The following is an 18340-nucleotide window of genomic DNA, read 5'->3' on the forward strand; positions in this document are numbered from 1 at the left end:
TAACTGGTCAGAGAAGGCCTCTCCGGGGAGGTGACCTTGCAAAGAGAGCTTACAAGAAGGAAGGAATGAGCCAGATGGACACCTGGGAGAACATTTCAAGAGGGGAGAGCAAGTGCAAAGGCCCTGGGGCTAGAAGTTACCTGACAGGGGGTAGGAAGCCAGTGCAGAGTGGGTGAGGGGGAGAGACCCATAGGCACTGAGTGTTTAAGCCCCAGCCACAAATTCATATGTTAAAACCCTAATGGAGATGGTATATGGAGATGGATCCCTGGGGACATAATTAGGCCATGAGGGTAGAGCCCTCAGGATGGGATTAGTGCCTTTCTAAGAGATGCAAGAAAACGCACGCCTTCTCTCGTGTATCTCAGGTGAGATATACCCTCATCGGCCAGGCAAGGACATAACGAGCAGACAGCCAGCTGCAAACCGGGAAGCAGGCTCTCACCAGACACCAGGTCTGCCGGCACCTTGATCTCGGCCTTCCCAGCCTCCAGAACCGTGAGAAACAAATACTTGTTGTTTAAGCCCCCTAGTCTGTAGCATTTCTGTTAAGAGCAGCCAGAAGAGACCAAGACAAGGGTGACGGAGAGGTGGTCCAGGAGGTCACACTCCAGACTGTGCCAAGCCTGTGGCCCGAGAGTGAGTTCTAGCTTCTACTCTGAGTAGGTGGGAGCTAGAGCAGAGTGCTGAGCAGAGCAGGGACGAGAATGACAGGTGTGTAGACAGGACCCCTGGCCAAAAGGGATGGCGACCTGGAACCGGGTTCTCACAAGGGGCCCCAAGAGGCCACAATCCTTCTGCTGCCACCGCGGGACGGAGAACACAGCCCTGCCCAGAGGCTACTGTCAGGGAGGATGTGAGCAATTAGCTGTGTCTGCAAAACTCCCCATTTCCTGCCAGGGCACCTGTGGACCCCACTGGGCACCGCCTGTCCCTGAGCTAGAACCCTCCTCAGGGACCCTCCAGCCCTGATAAGGTATGCCTAAGAAGCCCTCAAGCACAGCCCTAGAGGCAGCCCAACGCCTACCGCAATGGGGACCTCACCCCTACCTACCCACCCCACCCCCAGGAGCAAAGCCAGGGAGAAAGCTCCATCATGTTAGAGTCCCCGGCCCTGTAGTGTGGGGGCTGGGCTGGCTGCCTCTAGCCTGGCCCCACAGACTCAGCTTCCCCTGCCCCAGGCAAATGTGCAGGGACCTGGGGCACCGAAGGGGCCCTAAGGCTGCCCATCCCTGGGCTGAGTGCTCCTGGAGGAACTAGAAGAGAGTCTTACCTTCAGGGTTACCTCTGGGGACAGAATGGACAGAGTTGGGATCCGTGTCCTCCTCTGGCCGAGAATGGAGCAGCACCGGCGGCTGCCTGGGCGCTTCCTGGGTAGGTGGGACCCAGGCTGCCTCACGAGGAGATGTCGTCAGGATGGTGTGGGTACTGGGCTTCGTCGTGCCCTCGGGAGAGCTCGGTGTGGACTGCATCGGGGGGACGCTGGCCGTGCTTGACACCGGAATGGGCCCGGCTCCCTCTTGCCCGGCCCCGCGGGGAGTGACCTGGGCTTCCGGGATGAGGTTCTCTTCAGGCCCTGCCCTAGCCTCTGCCTTGTCCTCCTGGGCAGGGAGACCAGGCCCAGCTGGGCCTTCAGTGGGCCGGCCATCCAGCTCCCCGGGGCCACCTGCGGCTGGCTGCTCCCTGAAGGTCAGCTCCTCTGTCTGCCCCTGCCCTGCCCCGTGGCTGTCCTCCATCACTCTCCTGGCTTTGGCTTGCACGGGGGCCGGGGGACCCAGGGCAGCAGCCGCCGTGGGCCTAGGGAGGGCGGCCGGCCAGGGGGTGGCCTGGATGGCGGAGGACGGCTGACTGCCACCTCCCAGAGCGGCTGGGCCCCCTGGGCCCGCCTGGAGCTCTCCCGCCAGGGCTGCTGCAGCTTCCGCCTCGGCCACCTCCTGGTCATAGCTGTAGGGGTCCTCGTAGTGCCTCTCGGGGTCACCCTCCTCAGCATCCGAGAAGTTCCCGGTGGCAGCGGCACCTCCATGGCAACCGGGGAGCTGGTAGCAGATGAGCTCACCCCCGCTGTCGGGACAGTGGCAGGCCCGGCAGGGAGGGAGGTGGACCGTGTGGCCAGCAGCATACTTGCGACCGCCGTGGATGCAGCCCACCTGGCCGCACTGCGGGCAACTGTCGGCCACCAGCACGGCCTCGATGCAGTTGGGGGGCAGCTCCGGGCACAGCATGAACTGGCAGCTGATCTTGCCACCACCAGGCGGACAGGTGCACTCGGTGCTGCCGAAGTCCACGAAGTAGGACTGGCCGGCAGGCACCCGGCCACGCACAAAGCCCCCCTGCAGGCAGTCGTAGTACTGGTAGCCTTCACAGGCACAGCCCCGCTGCACACAGGTAGCACAGCAGGCGCCCGGCTCCAGGGCCTCCTCGATGCAGTTCTCCAGCGGCGGGCACTCGACACCCGTGCAGTCCTGCCTCGGGGCCGCCGTGCCGGCGCTCGGGCCCAGGGCCAGGGCCACGGCCAGGGCCAGCCAAGCTCCTGCGGGCTCCCAGAGCAGCGCCATGGTCCCACGGCCAGTCCAGATGCCGCCTCAGGATGAACTGCGTCCTCTCCTGCGAGGCCCTGGGGGGAGCAGAAGGAACACCCGTCAGCACACAGGTGGACGGAGCCTCGGCCACCTTCACTCAGGCGTGTGCGCCCCTGGAACACGGCACACCCACGCACACGCTCCCAGTTGCGACTGCTCAGACGCACAGACGGGGGCATCCACAGTCGCTCAGGCGCCACAGGTGCTGACGTCCCGTCGCCAACACGGCCCCAACTCAGGGCCGCTGACCACCCCGGCCCTCACCTGCCTTCTGATATATGTCTCCTGAGAGGGAGCCTCCTGCCCACAGTCACACACACACACACACACACACACACACACACACACACACACGACCACCCAAAAGATTTCTGTTCTGCAGCCATCCACCCAGCGGCTCGGGCTGCCAGCCAGAGGATGTGGTCAGACAGACGCTGAGCAGGAACAAGCCCCCCCCCCCCCCCCCGCAGCCAGCCGAGCCACCCCACCCCGACTGTAGCCCTCAGACCCCAGGGCTCAGGAACACCCCCCAATAGACCTCCTTGGACTACAAGCTTAGCCACAGGAGAGGTTCCTGCCAATGTCCTCAGCTGCCTCAGCAAATGTCACCACCATTCCCAGAATTATCCCCGAAAATTCTGTCCTTCACACCACGCACCCCCACAAGACCTGTCCACTCGCCCCCAGAACAGCTCTCTACCCTCTGCCCTCTTCTCCTCATTTCCCTGGCCCTCCCCCACCTCCAGCCTCACCTCCCACCTGCCCTAGGATATGCCCGTCACGCTCCCCGCCCTCCACAACTCCACTCAGCCCTTTCTCTGCAAAGGCTTGTGACCTGAGAGCAGCTGACCCCAACACGCTGTGGCCCCAAGCCCTGTCGACGCTTCCCTGCTCCGGCAAGGGCAGATCTGCCATCCGGGTGGGAACCGCCCTGACCCTGCCCTCACTCCCAGACATGGGCTCCTTCTCCACCCACCGCAGCGACCTAAGCTATTGTTTGCAGTCACTTTGCTAAAACAGGCTAGCTTTCTAAAAACAGGAAGGGGAAGAAATACACAATAAAGTGACATCTCTAGTATTTTAAGTGTTTGTCATTGCAAACCTAAAAATATATAATAATAACTTCTTAGAAGTTTCTGATGGGAGGAGAGAGGAAGCAGAGAGCAGAGCCACCACTGTTTCTAGAAGACGCAGCCTCGTGCTGCCTGCCTCCTGGCTGCGCCCAGGCAGAGCGGGCGGACGGGACTGGAGTTCAAGGGTCAGGGGGACAGTGACAGCAACTCAGCAGCACCCAGCACGGCAGGACAAGAAGGTCTGCCTCTGCCGGCCAGTCAACCAGAACTGGTCCTGGGTTATGGCTTCATAAGACGGCTTCATGGCCGTTCTGCCCGTGCAGACACTCTGGTGTGGGGAGGCAGGCAATAAACCCACAGCAGTTGGCAGATTACTGAATGCCCGGCAGCAAGAAGCACAATGGAGACATGAATGACAGAAAGCAAGGAAAGGTGACAGGAAGTCACTGGGCTGTGGGAAAGCCTATTTTAACAGGGGTGGTCAGGCAAGGCTTTTCCAAGGAAGTGCCATTTCAGCTGAGGCATGAATCAAAGGAGACGGCCATGTGAATCTCTCTGGGGGTAAAGGCATATCTGTATGTCGGCTGGCCAAATAGCAAGCGCAAAGGGCCCGCGTCAGGACCAGCAGGGGGGAGATGAGGAACAGCAGAGGGCCACCACAGCTCGGCAAATGAGCAAGGATGAGTGTGGGAACAACAGTCAGATCAGGCAGTGCTTCTGGAAGCCTTGGATTGGAGTCTGGAACCAGGTGATGGGACTCTTTACTTAAAGGAATTCACCTGGCTGCTGTGTTGAGAACAGGGGAGCTAGACAGGAGCAGGGAGACCAGGCAGAGGGCATGAGATAGCCAGGGTGGCAAGGGAGGGGAAGCCGGAGAGGATGATGGAAAGGGGAATTACTGAGAAGGTAGAACTGACAAGATTTGCTGATGGACTGGATGGGGTGTGACAGGAGAGGAGGCTGGGTTTTGGTCTGAGCCCCTGGAAGGATGGAGCTGTGGCTTCCTGAGGCAGAGAAAGCTGTCAAAGGAGGGCCTGGTTGGGGGGGGGGGGGGATGCAGCCCAGTTTGAGCCATGCCAAGTTTGAGAAGCCCAAGGAAAGCCCAAAAGATGGCAAAGACACAGACAGACATCCCCACCCCCGACCCGAGCTGAGAAGCCATCTCAGAAGGCGGGTGGCTCCGTAACGTGCGACTAGGAATGGGCCATGGGAAGACCCGGGGCCTGTGATCCCCACTGACCAGGGGGATGGCCCTCTACCTGAAGATGGTGGGGCACAAAGGCCCCAAAGCGGCCCTTGAGTCCACTGTCAACAGTGTCATTTAAGGAAGGAAATCTTCGCAGACCAAGACTAAAAAACCCTCTTCCCACCTCTACCCCAATCACACAAACAACACATCCCCCAGGGGCAAACATTCCCACCACCGGCTGGCAGGCTTCTCCCAGAGGAACTTTGGTCCCAGCCAGCCCTGCCACACTCCACCCACCCCACCTCACTTTCTCCCACGAGCTGGTCCCCTAGTTCCTCTCGGCCCCCTGGGTGCCCTGGCCCTTGATCCCCCCAAGCGTCACATTCTGCCCACACCTAGGTGATTCCAGATCTTGGGTTCGCCCATCACTCCCACCCCAGGCCCCGGGGAACCATAAAGAACATCAGGCCCTGACTTTGTGTTCTCATTTGCTGTGCAACCCTGAGCAAGGCCCTCGCCCTCTCTGAGCCATTTGTATATAGTGAAGAGCTCCATCACACCTTAGGTCACAGCAGGGGGCCCACAGGTGCTGGTTAGCCGAAAGTGTGTTTTGCTTGTCCCACACAGTGGGTTTTCGGTTTTAAATTAGTTATACCAGCATTTACAAATTAGAAATGTTCATGTGAAAATTCAGGTGGGAAGGGAAGGGAAGGGAAGGGAAGGGAAGGGAAGGGAAGGGAAGGGGAGGGGAGGGGAGGGGAGGGGAGGGGAGGGGAGGGGAGGGGAGGGAAGGGACGGGGGGAAAAAAGGAAATCCAGGTTTCTGACTCTTCCTGAAAACCACCAAGCCCTGGCCACCCTCAGATGTCACACAGGGTATGGGCTCCTATAGTCTCCGTGGCCTCATCACTCACATACATGTGGTTGGGTGTGCTTGAATTCAAGGTCCCCCAAGGTCTGCCCCTAAACTGGAAACCTCACGGTCATTCTATGATCTCCAGCTGAGAGAATGGAAGCCTGGGGCCCTCTGCACGCTGCTCAGAGCCTCCTGGTGCCGTCTGAAGGTTGTGTGCCCACCTCTGAGAAGGGTCCACAGGTGAAAAGCTTTCCTCCGTTCAAGGATGGACCAAGCTGCTAGGGGAAGGGGTGAGCTCCCTGTCCCTGGAGATAGGCAAGCAAGGCTGGAAACACACAGGTGAGAAGTAGGAGGCCACAATCTCCACACTGCTGGCTCTCAGATTCAAACGTGTCCCTCCTGGAGACTCCAGCTGCTGTTTTCCCACGGCCCCCACAGCAAGTGGCCCCCTTAATGTCTGGCTTCTGCCGACACCCCCTCCCTCCAATCTAAAAAGAAGAGCCACGAGAGGAGGGGCTGAGAAAGGGAGCCTGACCTCCCTGCAGGGGGGAGCCCCAGCAGCCAGACTGTGGTCACAAACAAAGAGCCTAGAGCCAGGCTGCCCAGTGCCTGCAGGCTGGGTCACACACTCCCAAGGTGGGAACTTATTAAGGGCCAGGGAAATGCAAAGCAAAACTCTCACAGATCAGACTGGCAAAGCTGGCAAGTGTTTGCACATTAGTAACAAGAAAATTGTTATTATTATAATGCTAGTTGGCCTAAGTGACCACTGGAGCAGACACCCTGGAGAGTGACCTACATGCCATCAGGCCCACATGGGCACGCACTGCGGGCTTGCAGAGTTCTGCCGCCAGCAAACTATCCAAAGAAATCTGCAGCAGGTCCACAGGCCCACGGTCGTCATCGGGTATTCATCCCGTGGTCGGTGGGGATACCACAGCAGGTGCGGGCCACTGTGCCAGTTACCTGTCCCTAGATCCACTCCCCTACCCTTATCCACCCTGCTCTGCACCTGGGAGGCTGACCTCTTCAGACTGGAGGTTCCTGCATCCTTCAACAGCAGCCAGAGGGAAGGAGAGAGAGCGTGGGGAATCTATTCCCCATCTCCCTCCCTTCTTCCCTCCAGGGCAGGGGTTTGGTCACAACTCCAGTTGGGTGACCCTGCTGGGTTCTGAGAGCTGCCTCTCCCCTACCCCTGCAGGCCCAGGGCTCCAAGGACTCCCCACCCACAGCCATGACTCCAAGAACTGCCCCAACCCTGCCCACACCTCTGCTCTAGGTCTCCTCATTAACCACTCCTCTGGTAAACTGTGTGAGCCCCACCCCCACCCCATTTCCGGCTAGGACCCTGACAGACACACACCCACAAAGACCCTACAGAACTCTAAGTCAATGATTTGGTATGCACAGAGCAACAAGGATGGACCTTAGAACACTAAATGGAAAAGGTAAGAAAAAGCACAAGCCAGCCCGACACCGTTCATGCGGAGTAAAAATACACCCGCCCAAGGTAAAACACACCATTTGCAAAACGCAGGCAAACAGAAACGCACTGAGCAGAACTGGATGTCTGCCATAGTGGGGAAATGGAATGGCGTGGGGAGCAAAGATAATGGGAATAAACCAACCAATAAAATAAAAGCAGGACCCTGCAGAGACCAAGATAATAGTGTGTTATTATTGAGGAGTATAATTAACTTAACTATTAGTGCCTGAGGTCTAGCTGAATAAACAAAAAGAATCCCACGTCCTAACTGGGCCCCCTCTACAAGCAGGAACCCCACCAGCCTCAGGGAGGGTTCAGTGCGGGGTCCTTCCTGCACCCAGCTCCAGGGTGGGGCACGGTCCCATGACCACACTCAGCCAAATCCACAAAGCTTATCCCCTCTTCACTGTGACTGGTTGAGGGATGGGCCTGGGAACACCAGTGAGACTCGAACCCCAAGTCCTCCCATAGGGGAATGGCAGTGGGGATGCAGGGCCGCCTGGCTGAGGCCCGGCAGCTTCCACCTGGGTCTCTGAGGGCACTGGGCCACCAGGGAAGAGGTGTGACCACCCTGCCAGTGAGACCACATGAGCCCAAGATCCATCCCTCCTGGTCACAGCACTGGGCGTGTGAGTCCACTCTGGATGCTCCCCATCAGCCCAGAGGCCAGGTGAGCACCACTAATGTCCCCAGCTGATGCCATGTGGAGCTGAATAAAGGGCCAAGGCAGCCTGAATTCCTGAGCAAATTCCATGCTGCTGTTGTTGTTGCTTTCCTCTGCCAAGGGTCGGGGTCGCTGGTGATGCAGGGACAGGTAACCAGAACCACTGGGATCTAAGCAATGAAAAGCAGATGATCCAGAGGGGGGACACCCCACGGGACAAATGTCCCCCGCCTGTTCGGCACACAGGAAAAGCAGAGAGAGGAAACAGACCTGAGATAGAGCAGCCCAATTCGTGTGGGGTCCTGACCGGCCCCAGGTGTGAACTAACCACGTGAGAAAGACATTTCAGCTACTTGAGGGGTTGCAAGGACAGAGTAAGGAGCAGCCCATCATTCTGTGAGGTGTGATGGCTGGCACACGCTGGCATTTTTTAAAGATGAATACTTCGGGGTGCCTGGGTGGCTCAGTCGGTTAAGCGGCCGGCTTCGGCCCAGGTCATGATCTCACGGTCCGTGGGTTCGAGCCCCGCGTCGGGCTCTGTGCTGACAGCTGAGAGCCTGGAGCCTGTTTCGGATTCTGTGTCTCCTTCTCTCTGACCCTCCCCTGTTCATGCTTTGTCTCTCTCTGTCTCAAAAATAAATAAACATTAAAAAAAAAAAAGATGAATACTTCACCTTTTTTATTAATACTTAATTTGGTCATTGTGTCTGTAATATGCCCTAATATATTTCAGCATGAACAAAGGTCAAAAGCAAAATGGCAAAATGTTCACAACCGTGAGATCTAGGTGATGCGTGTCTGGTGTCCTTCAGGTCTCTTCTGTTTCCGTTTGCCACTCTCTACAACGAAGAGCCACAGTGGGTGTGTAGGGGGGACTGAAGGCCAGGAAGCCACCGACACTCACATCCGGGAGTGTGTCCCGCTCAGGGGGGGTGACTCTTTGACTCCCTGAACTGGAGATCCCAGAGCGGCCTCCAGGCAGGACCAGCGGGGGGGGGGGGGGGGGGGGGGGGGGGGGGGGGGGCAGTCACGGTCTGGGCTGCCACAGCTTCTGTCTTTGTTGATCAGACACCTGCTGTGGGTGGGGCCAGTGGGCATTCTGATGTAGCCTGGGTCAGGTTCTCACGGGTGGGGGTGGGTGCACACTCAGGAAGGATCCCTTCCCAGGGAGCATCCCCCAAGATAGGTGGCTAAGCGCACTGTGTGGAGACATGCCTGCTCTCTCACCACCCCTCGCAGGGTTCCAGGGGCTGGCAGCATCAGGAAGGGAAGTCCCTGGCACAGCGGAGTCAGAGGTGCCCTGGGTGCTCATCAAACCTCAGCTACCCTCCCTCGCTCTGTCTGCAAGCTCCTCTCTCTGCTGCCCTCACTGCTGCTGCTCCCAAACTCAAACACACATCTCTGCAGCACCTCCTACAGCTCCCATCCACAGCAGGCCCAGATGAGAATGGTCTGGGCCGGCCAGGCCACCCTGGTGTCCCCAGATGGCCCTGGGAGACACCGATTCATCGCCAGGGCCATTATCAAAAGCGGGGTCTGGCTCTATACAGCGTCAAATCACAAGATAAGGAAATGCTTCCTTTCGCCCGTTCTCTGATCCTTCTGGTCTCGACAAGAGCAGGCTTGCCAAAGCCAGCAAATAAAAGCATGAGACATGCAGTCACAGTGGAACTTCAGATAAGCAACGCGTAATTGTTTAGCACAAGTATGTCCTGTCTATCTTATTCATCGTCTATCTGAAATTCCAATTTAACTGGGCATCCCACATTTTTACCAGGAAACCCCAGACAGAAAGAAAAGCCCAGGTTGGTGCTGGTATGGCTTCAAAACTTTTTAAATATTCACAGGGGGTTCTCTCTTTTTACACAAGAGACAGCTATATGAAAACAATGGGACTTTCAAGCACCTGGGGATGACAGAAGGGAAATAAACACACAAGACACTTGTAGACTCACCAGTTACAAACATGTGAGTCATCAGGACCACCTGGCCCTGCTCCTTCCAGAAGCCCGGCCCACACAGCTGCCCCTGCACCCCCCCCCCGCCCCGCCCCCCGCAAGTCCAGCCAGAGAGGGTCACAAACCAGCCGTCTGCTCACCGTCCATGTTCGGGGGCCCGTGTGTGCTTTTGAAATTAGTTGCTGATGTTATAACATTTCAGTGTCATTAATGTATAATGAACTTAATGATAACATTTAAAACCAGAACACTTTGGGGGAACCTGGGTGGCTCGGTTGGTTGAGCGTCTGTCTGACTCTTGGTTTCAGCTCAGGTCACGATCTCACAGTCGTGAGATTAAGCCCCACGTCGGGCTCTACACTGAGCGTGGAGCCTGCTTGGGATTCTCTGTCTGTCTGTCTGTCTGTCTCTCTCAAAATAAATAAACATTTAAAAAAAAGAAAAAAAGAAGAAAAAGACTTTGCACTGAAGCTAGACCCCCAACTTCTCCAGGAAAACCAGAAGGTAGGGCCTGACAGCAGGGTGTCTCTGGTCCACGGCAGGTCCACAGTCATTCCCCGTTGGCATCAGTGGACTCCCTGGTTCCTCTGTATCCCCTCGGACCCTCCTGGGCCTCGGGCTTCTCTTGTCCACACCCAAAGGACGGAGGCCCAGAGGAGGCGGGAATTCCTGCTCCCTCCTGCCCGGGGTCACCTCCTGAAAGTCCTGGTCTCCTGGGTTAGGACCCACCTCTTCTCTAAGTGGTAGACAGTGGGGATTTTGCCCCTTGCAAGGATCCCCCTACTGTCCAGGTGGCGTAGGAGGCCACAGTATGTCAATCCTAGCAGACTCCGACAGCATCCCAGTCATACAAGATACACAACCATGGCGAGGAATGTGGGAGTTACAAACTGTCTTTCACGGAGACCCCCAGAAGCAGAGGCTGACATGGGTTCTCATGCATGTGACTTAGTGGGGGACGACTCTTGGAAGAAAGGGAAGGGACAGAGGGGACAACACTGGGCAAAGATGTGCTACTGGCTGGAGTCTGGCACCAGCCTGATCCCTGGGGAGCCTTGTAGTGCAACTGGCACCCCAGGGCTCATCCCATTCAGGGACCTCAGACAGTGACTGGCCAAGGGCCATGGTGGGGCGAAGGGGGAAGGATAACTTGCCAGGCATGCAGTGGGAGGCAAGACCTGTGGGCCAAGGACGAGGATCTGGAGAAGGATGCAGGTGGGAGCCACTAGCAGCCAACACCTGGGGCAGCTGGGGGATGAGTGTGCCCCCAGGTGACAGGGACCAGACAGGGCACCAGCAATGGCCACAGCATCACACACACACACACACACACACACACACACACACACACACACACCAGGCAGAGGCAGATAAAATAGTACAGTCCTACAAAGTGTCCCAACACCTACCTTTCATTTATAATTCAGTCTGAGATCACCCCAAGCTCAGAAAGGTGAGAAATAATGTACCGAAACAGCATTTGCACACCCACGTTCATTGCAGAATTATTCACAACAGCCGAACGGGAGAAGCAGCCCAGGTGTCCATCAACCGATGAGTGGATAAATAGAATATAGTCTCTATATACAATGGAATACTACTTGGCCTTAAAAAGGAAGTTCTGACACAAGTCACAACACGGATGAACGTTGCACTAAGTGAAATAAGCAGGCACGACGGGACAAATACTGTATGATCCCACTTATATGAGGTCCCTGGTGTCATCAAGCTCATAGAGATTTAAAGTAGAATGGTGGCTGTCAGGAGCTGGGGATGGGGGAGGTGGGGAACTGTCCAACGGGGACAGAGTTTCAGTTTGAGAGACACAAGTCCAGGAGATGTGATGTTTGCACAGCAGCGTGAATGTACTTAATGCCACCAAACTGCACAGTTAAAAATGGCTAAGATGGTCCATTTTATGGTATGTGTATTTTATTTTATTTTGTTTGTTTGTTTGTTTTTTATGGTATGTGTATTTTACTACAGTAAGAAGCAAAAACGCACGCACTGTGGGGCCGGAAGTGAGTTATTAGAGAGCACAGAAAGGCAAAGAAAGAAGGATTGCACTGAAGGCCCAACAGGAAACCAGGGCTGTTCCTGAGACCTCCCCTTGATAGTAAGCTTCCTGGCAGCCAAGGCCAGAAGGGAAATCAAAGGATGATCCAATGCTCCTTGTCTGATCAGAGGAAGTCATCTAGTTCATCGAGAAAAATAAACTTGTTCTTGGCACAAAACATTAGCGGGGATTTTAGCTGCTGGCTAGGTTCATATTCAACGATCACTTCCTCAGTGCCAACACAATGCCAAACCCTGGCCCCAGAGTTTCCAGGGAAGGTCAGATCACCAGTAAAAGGTGGCATGGGGGTTTGAACCCAGGTCTGTCCAGCTAAGGGAACACAGCCAGAGTCCTTTAGCTTGTAGATATTTATCACACACTTGCTACCTCCCAGCTCCTATTATAGGTACTGGGATGTGGCAGAAAACAAAACCAGCAAATGGGGCCAATGTCCTGGTGGAGGGAAAAGACAAGGAACAAATAAATAAGAAGATAATACGGGCATTGTTTAGAACAGGGACTGGGGACCCTTCTTTGGCAAGAGTGGTCAGAGTAACCACACGTAAGAGGCGACATCTCAGCTGAGACTTGCCTGGCAAAAAACGTGGCGGCCATGCAAAGATCTGGGAAATGGCATCTCAGCAGAGGTAACAGTATGTGCAAAGGCCTTGAGGCAGGAACCAGCCTGACGCACTGTGGCTGATATGCAAGGAACAAAGAAGAGAGCAGGATGTGGCGAGGTGAGCAGCACGAGGAGAAAAGGTGGAGGAAGGGATGTGAAACTGAAAAAAGAGAGAAGCTCTGAAGAGGAGGTCCCCCAGTCCCCCAGGTGCAGTGCCCCCCAGAGAACTCAGCGAAGCATCTAGTGCATTTAGCAGACACTGTTCCAACAGGGTGGTGGGACCAGCACTGCGTCCAGCACACTGAGAATTCAAGAGGGAACTGCAGACATCCTTTTCAAGGAGCCTGAGGAAGATTCCAGTCTGTAAGGTCCAAAACCAGGTAAAATCTGAACAACATCATACAGGGGATGCAAATATAGGAGGCAGAACTGAAAAGCCAAGCTAGAATGGTCACCATAAAAGTCTGGTGGGGGGGGGGGGTACCTGGTCAGGGGAGGGAGACAGGGAAGGGCCAGAGGAGCTCCTGGGGGTGGGCGGGGGTCCTCTCGATTCACCCAGGTAGTGGTTACACGAGGGCTTGTTCAAAGGTACGCTGACTTTTATGTACTTTCTTTGTATGTGTGCTTTTTCACAATAAAAGACTTTTTTTTTTTAAAGAAAAGAAAAAAGGGCCAATTATAGTAGCCCAGGAAAAGAAAACAAGAGTGAGACAGGGTGTTGGCAGAGACATGGGAAGGAGGGGAGGGGGGGGTGTGAAAAACAGTCACAAATTACCAAAAGAAAAGTGATCACGTTTGGCTTCCGTCTTTGCAGTCTTATTTTCCTTCATTTCCTTGTGGGCGAAAGTCTTTATAATTGCTGGCGTCCTTTGCAAGAAGACAGGGCTGGCCGTGAGGAGAAGGGTTACAGGGCCAAGGGTTTGTCCGGGAGGTGGGGGTCTGGGAGAGCCTCAGCGGGAGTGTGCCAGCCAAGAGCCAGGCAAGGCTGAAGGCACAGGTCAGTGGCCTGAAATCCCCAAGGAGGCGGGAGGAGCTGGGGACAGCGTGCAGGGGGACACCGCATCTCTGAGCTGGGTGCAGAGGGCTGAGGAATATCAGGGCCCCGGGGGGGCCGTAGAGAGGGGCAGGGAGGCTTGTGTCCTCACATGCTCACTGGCCCTTGGGGATGGCCAAAGGGGTGAGCTCATGAAAACACTGTGAAAAATCATCCTTCAAATAGAACAGCCAGGGTAGTTTCCCCTCCCTACCCTCTCCTCCCTTTAAAAAAAAAAAAAAAAAAAAGAAAGAAAAAAAAAGGAAATGAATAAAAAGCTCCTTACAGGCTGAGCGGGAGCTGACCCTGTGTATATAATCACTAATCTCATTACCAACATAAGCAGGTGAAAAATTACAAAGATGAATGTCCGTGACTTATAATCAACCTTTGAGGAAAGAAAATGTTGCCTTTGGCACCGGGAGGGAGCTGCTATTTTCCTTCCCCGCAAGTCACAACTCTGGAAAGAGGAAATGCTCCCAGAGAGGAGCGATGAGAAATGGGCCTGCCCACAGCCACGCTGAGCTCACCGCTCTCCCCACCTGGCGTCCAACGCCCTCCACCCGGCCCCAGGCGGATGGGCAGTGTCACACCCTTGACCTCTCCCTCTCTCCGGGAGATCCAGGCATCTTCCACCCAGCCCGCCCTGTCCCACCCTCAGGAGGCTTTTCGTCAGATCTCCTCACACCCTGCTCAACACCCTGAACAGTTCCCTTGGAGAACCCAGGAAAAGCTATGCATAATACACCACCCTCCACCAATGAAAGGGAAAATGTGAGCAAAGCTTGTAGTGGACAGGGGGTGGTTTCTGACCATCCCATTGTATATTTACCTGCCTTCCAAGAGCAGCCTGGGGGCTTCATTCTGGCATCCACACCCCCCCCCCCCCCCGTCCCCCACTATCAGGGTTTCCTATTCCTGTCACGACATGCAGAATTCAGACCCGGACACCAGGCCAGCACGAGCCCAAGAGACCCAATACAGGTGAGATTTGGAGCAAGTGGTCTCTCTTTCCCACTGGACTGGACATGAAGTGATTTAATGTCCAGGACCCCTGAAGCCATCTCATCCTCAGGTGGAGGATGGCACCAACACCCAAACAAGAAAAACCCAAGAGGTGGGGAAAACAGAAACAGTGATAGCTGTCGAGAACCTGGACCCAGCCACGCCTAATTGAAAAACTGACAGGAACCCAGCGTGTTAAGCTAACCGGGACCAGGTTTTCTGTCACTTGTAATTGAGAGTCTTAACAGAAAAACGGGCAAATACCAAAAACTTCTGTGTATCATTTTAGGCGTCTCACAGACCCCTGGTTGACGACCCCTGGCCCAGGAATAAAGTGAAAACCCCTAAGGGTGGCATTCAAAGTCCATCACCATCTAGCCCCACCTATCTTCCAAGCCCATTTCCCTCTGCTGTCTTCCATTCACCCAATTCTTGATAAACTGGAAATTCTGGTTCCCAACCCCTCATCTTTGCTTATATCGCTGTCCCAGACCAGGGTGCCCTCTGTTATGAATCTCTGAAGACTAAAATCCCAGCTCCTACTTTAAGGCTAAGCCTTGTAGATAGATGGACAAGTGGATGGCTGGCTGGCTGGCTGGCTGGCTGGCTGGCTGGCTGGATGGGTAGATGTGTGGGTGGATGGGTGGATGGATGGGTGGATGGGTGGGTGGATGGGTGGGTGGATGAATGGATGGATGGATGGATGGATGGATGGATGGATGGATGGATGGGTCGATGGGTGGATGAATGGATGGGTGGTGAGTGGCTGATGAGTGGGTAGCAGGTGGAAGATGGATGGATGAGAAGATGGATTAGTGGATGGGTAAGTGAAATGGTACATAGATAGAGAGTTGATGAAGAGATGGATGGGTGAACAGACCGATGGTGGACAGATCATAGATAGATGGGTGGGTGAATGGATGGCACACAGAGGACAGACGGAGGGGGAGGTGGGTTAATGGGTGGGTGTATCAGCATGGGAATGAATGGCTGAGGCACGACTCGATGACCAGGCAGGCAATGGATCAGTGGACAAGTGGAGGCATGAATGGTAGGTGGGTACACAGGTGGTCGGGCAGCAGACAGGTAAGTTCTCCTGATGCTCAATCAGTGCTCTTCCCAGACCCCCCAGAAAACCCTAGAACAAGGCCAAAGGCTCTCCTATAGGCCAGCATCTCAGACAATTCTTGGCCACGGTGAATAGCTCGGAAGCATAGGCCCCAGCGTCGCATTGGCCTACATTCACAGCCTAGCTGAGCAGATTCCCACTGTGTGACCACAGACCAGAAGCTGAGCCTCATTTTCCCCATCTGTTAAATGAGAAGCATCATGCTCTCCCTACAGGGTGCTGTGTGCTAAAATAAAGAATTATGTGCAGAGTCTAGCCCTAGGCATGGCATAGTCAGAGCTGACAATAATTTCCATCCTATTAAAATAAAATTGTTCCAGGGCCTAGAAAAAGAAAAGGGGTGGCCTTCTCTCATTTTGTAAGACTAGGAAAATCCTGATACCAAAACCAGACGTGGATACTATAAGAAGAGAGAAGTATAGGCCAGTTTCACTTATGAATCTAGCTGCCAAGTCCTAAATAAAATACCAGAAAATTGAATCCAGCAGCATATTATGGGGATAATAATATATTGTGCCCAAACAGCGTTACCTCAGGAATGCAAGGGTAGTTCAATATTAAAAAATCAATGCAGTTCAATAAAAGAAAAATCCTAAAGGATCATCTCACTAGATGCTGGGGAAAAAAATTCAATAAAATTTGACATTTTGCGATTAAAAGCTCTGAGACTAGTCAGCTCCTTCTGGTAAAAAGGACCACCTGCCAGGCTCCTATGGAAATGGATTCACCCATCCCCCCCTCCCAGAAAATAAACTGGCCTTGGGGGAATTTACTGCTTTTCCCAAAGGAACACAGAGGTGGGATTTTAGGCACTGTGGCAGGCCAGTGGGAGAGAATACACGAGGATGTGTGCATGTGTACGTATGCACACACACACACACACACACACACACACACACACACACCCCACACGTGTTGGGCATCCTCCCCTTCTCCAGCCCCAGGCAGTGGGTCACTGCTCCCCAAGGCTCCTGACCATTCCCTTCTCCTTACCTTTGCCCCCTCCCCTTGGCCCAGACCACGCTGTCTATTCAACACCCCAGGGACTTGCTTCCTGCTCCCTGCCACATCCCTGGCCCCCCACCTTGTTCAGAGCTCCAACAGAGCCCATCCGGTCCTACATCACTTCTCTAGCCCCAGTGTAGACAGCCCTGCTGACATCACCACACGCTGTCCTGGACAGCCCTGCTGACATCACCACACGCTGTCCTGAACAGGCTCATTCTGCCATCAACCGCATTTCAGGGATCCTATCCCCCACCTAATCAGATGGAATGCCAAGACTGGAAGTTTCCTTACCCATACTTAGGAGCTGACATCTTACACTGATGTGTCCACCTGCTGGTCTCCCCAACTGGACTGTGATTCTGAGGCAGGAATCCTGCCCTCCTGTTCAGCCTTGACCCAGGGTCTAGGCCACAGCAGGTGCTCAAAATGTTTTGGGTGGGTGGGTAGATTAATTAATTAGTGTGTATGGCCCCAGAAAAGGACTGACAGAAGACACAGGATGACTTATAAACGTGAGTGTTACCAACACTCATCCCAGAAGGGTCTTTTTTTTTTTTTTTTTTTTTTAGTGTTTACTTATTTTAGAGAGAGAGAGAGGGAGAGAAGGAGTGGATGAGTCAGGGAGGGGCGGAGAGAGAGGGAGACACAGAATATGAAGCAGGCTGCAGGCTCTGAGCTGTCAGCACAGAGCCCGACGGGGGGCTCGAACTCACAGACCGTGAGATCATGACCTGAGCCGAAGTCGGACACTCAACTCATTGAGCCACCCAGGCGCTCCCCCTCCCCCCCAAGAAGGGTTTTTGAAATTGGCAAAAACTTGCCTGAGGTCACCTGGAGAGTCACAGCCCAAGCTGGGAGCCCCACACCATAACTGCAGGTGCACACCCACCCTTTATACAGAAGCCCTTTTCTCATGTGTGCTCTTTGAGCCTCACGACTCCATGAAAGGCAGGGGTGGAGTGTAAAGGGACAGGCAGAAAGAGACGAGACAGAAAGGCAAACAGAGAGCAAAAAGACCAAAAGCCAAGGAGACACACAGACAAGACACAGACAGACAGGAGGAAGAGATGATGGAGACAAGCAGGCAGGGCCGGCCCACAGCAGCCCCAGGCTCCCTTGGCTGCCGCAGCATCTCGAAGGAGGCACCAGCCGGGGAAACTCTGTGACTCCCTCCGGCCTCTGCTGTGCCCAGCGCCCCTATTTATTCGCACGGGCCTGAAATTCAGGAATTTCTCAGGGCTGCCAGTGGGGCGGCAGTGTGCAGCAAATGGTGGGTTCTGGCCCAGGCTGCGGCATAACCGTTGGGCCCCCTGGTGCCATCAGCCGCCCCGCCACAGCACAGACAGACAGCAAGCAGGACCGAGCTCTGGACTCGCCCAGGCTGCTGGGCCACTCCAGTGTGTGACCCTCTGAGAAGCCATCTGCACACGGGCCCAATCAAAGCAGCCTCTCAGCAACACGGGCAGTGGGGGATGGGGGGTAGGGAAGGGACTCAAGGAGATGATGTAGAGACCCTAGCACTGTGCCTGGCAAACAACAGGCACTCAATACATGCTCAATATTTTTAAAAATTACTGTTCCCAGCTACTCTAAATCTGTCACACCTCCTCAAATCTGCCCGTTTCCTCGGTTCCCTCTGCCAGGCACATCCTTCTTCCTCTTAGCAAACTCCTATTCATCCCA

The 18340-nt window shown here is 54.8% G+C and overlaps 1 protein-coding gene across 4 annotated transcripts in view; it reads right to left on the minus strand.

Annotated features, from left to right (window-relative positions):
• Positions 1-18340, minus strand: part of FBLN2 (fibulin 2) — an 88798-nt gene that overhangs the window by 58294 nt on the left and 12164 nt on the right. For all 4 annotated transcript variants that reach the window (XM_045052006.1, XM_045052005.1, XM_045052004.1 and 1 more), the window contains exon 2: positions 1274-2614. In XM_045052006.1, the coding sequence (XP_044907941.1) occupies positions 1274-2555 (1282 nt within the window). In that variant the 5' untranslated portion in view covers positions 2556-2614. The remainder of the gene's footprint in view (positions 1-1273; positions 2615-18340) is intronic.

This window comes from Felis catus, chromosome A2, assembly GCF_018350175.1.
Source record: "Felis catus isolate Fca126 chromosome A2, F.catus_Fca126_mat1.0, whole genome shotgun sequence".
Lineage (NCBI taxonomy): Eukaryota > Metazoa > Chordata > Mammalia > Carnivora > Felidae > Felis > Felis catus.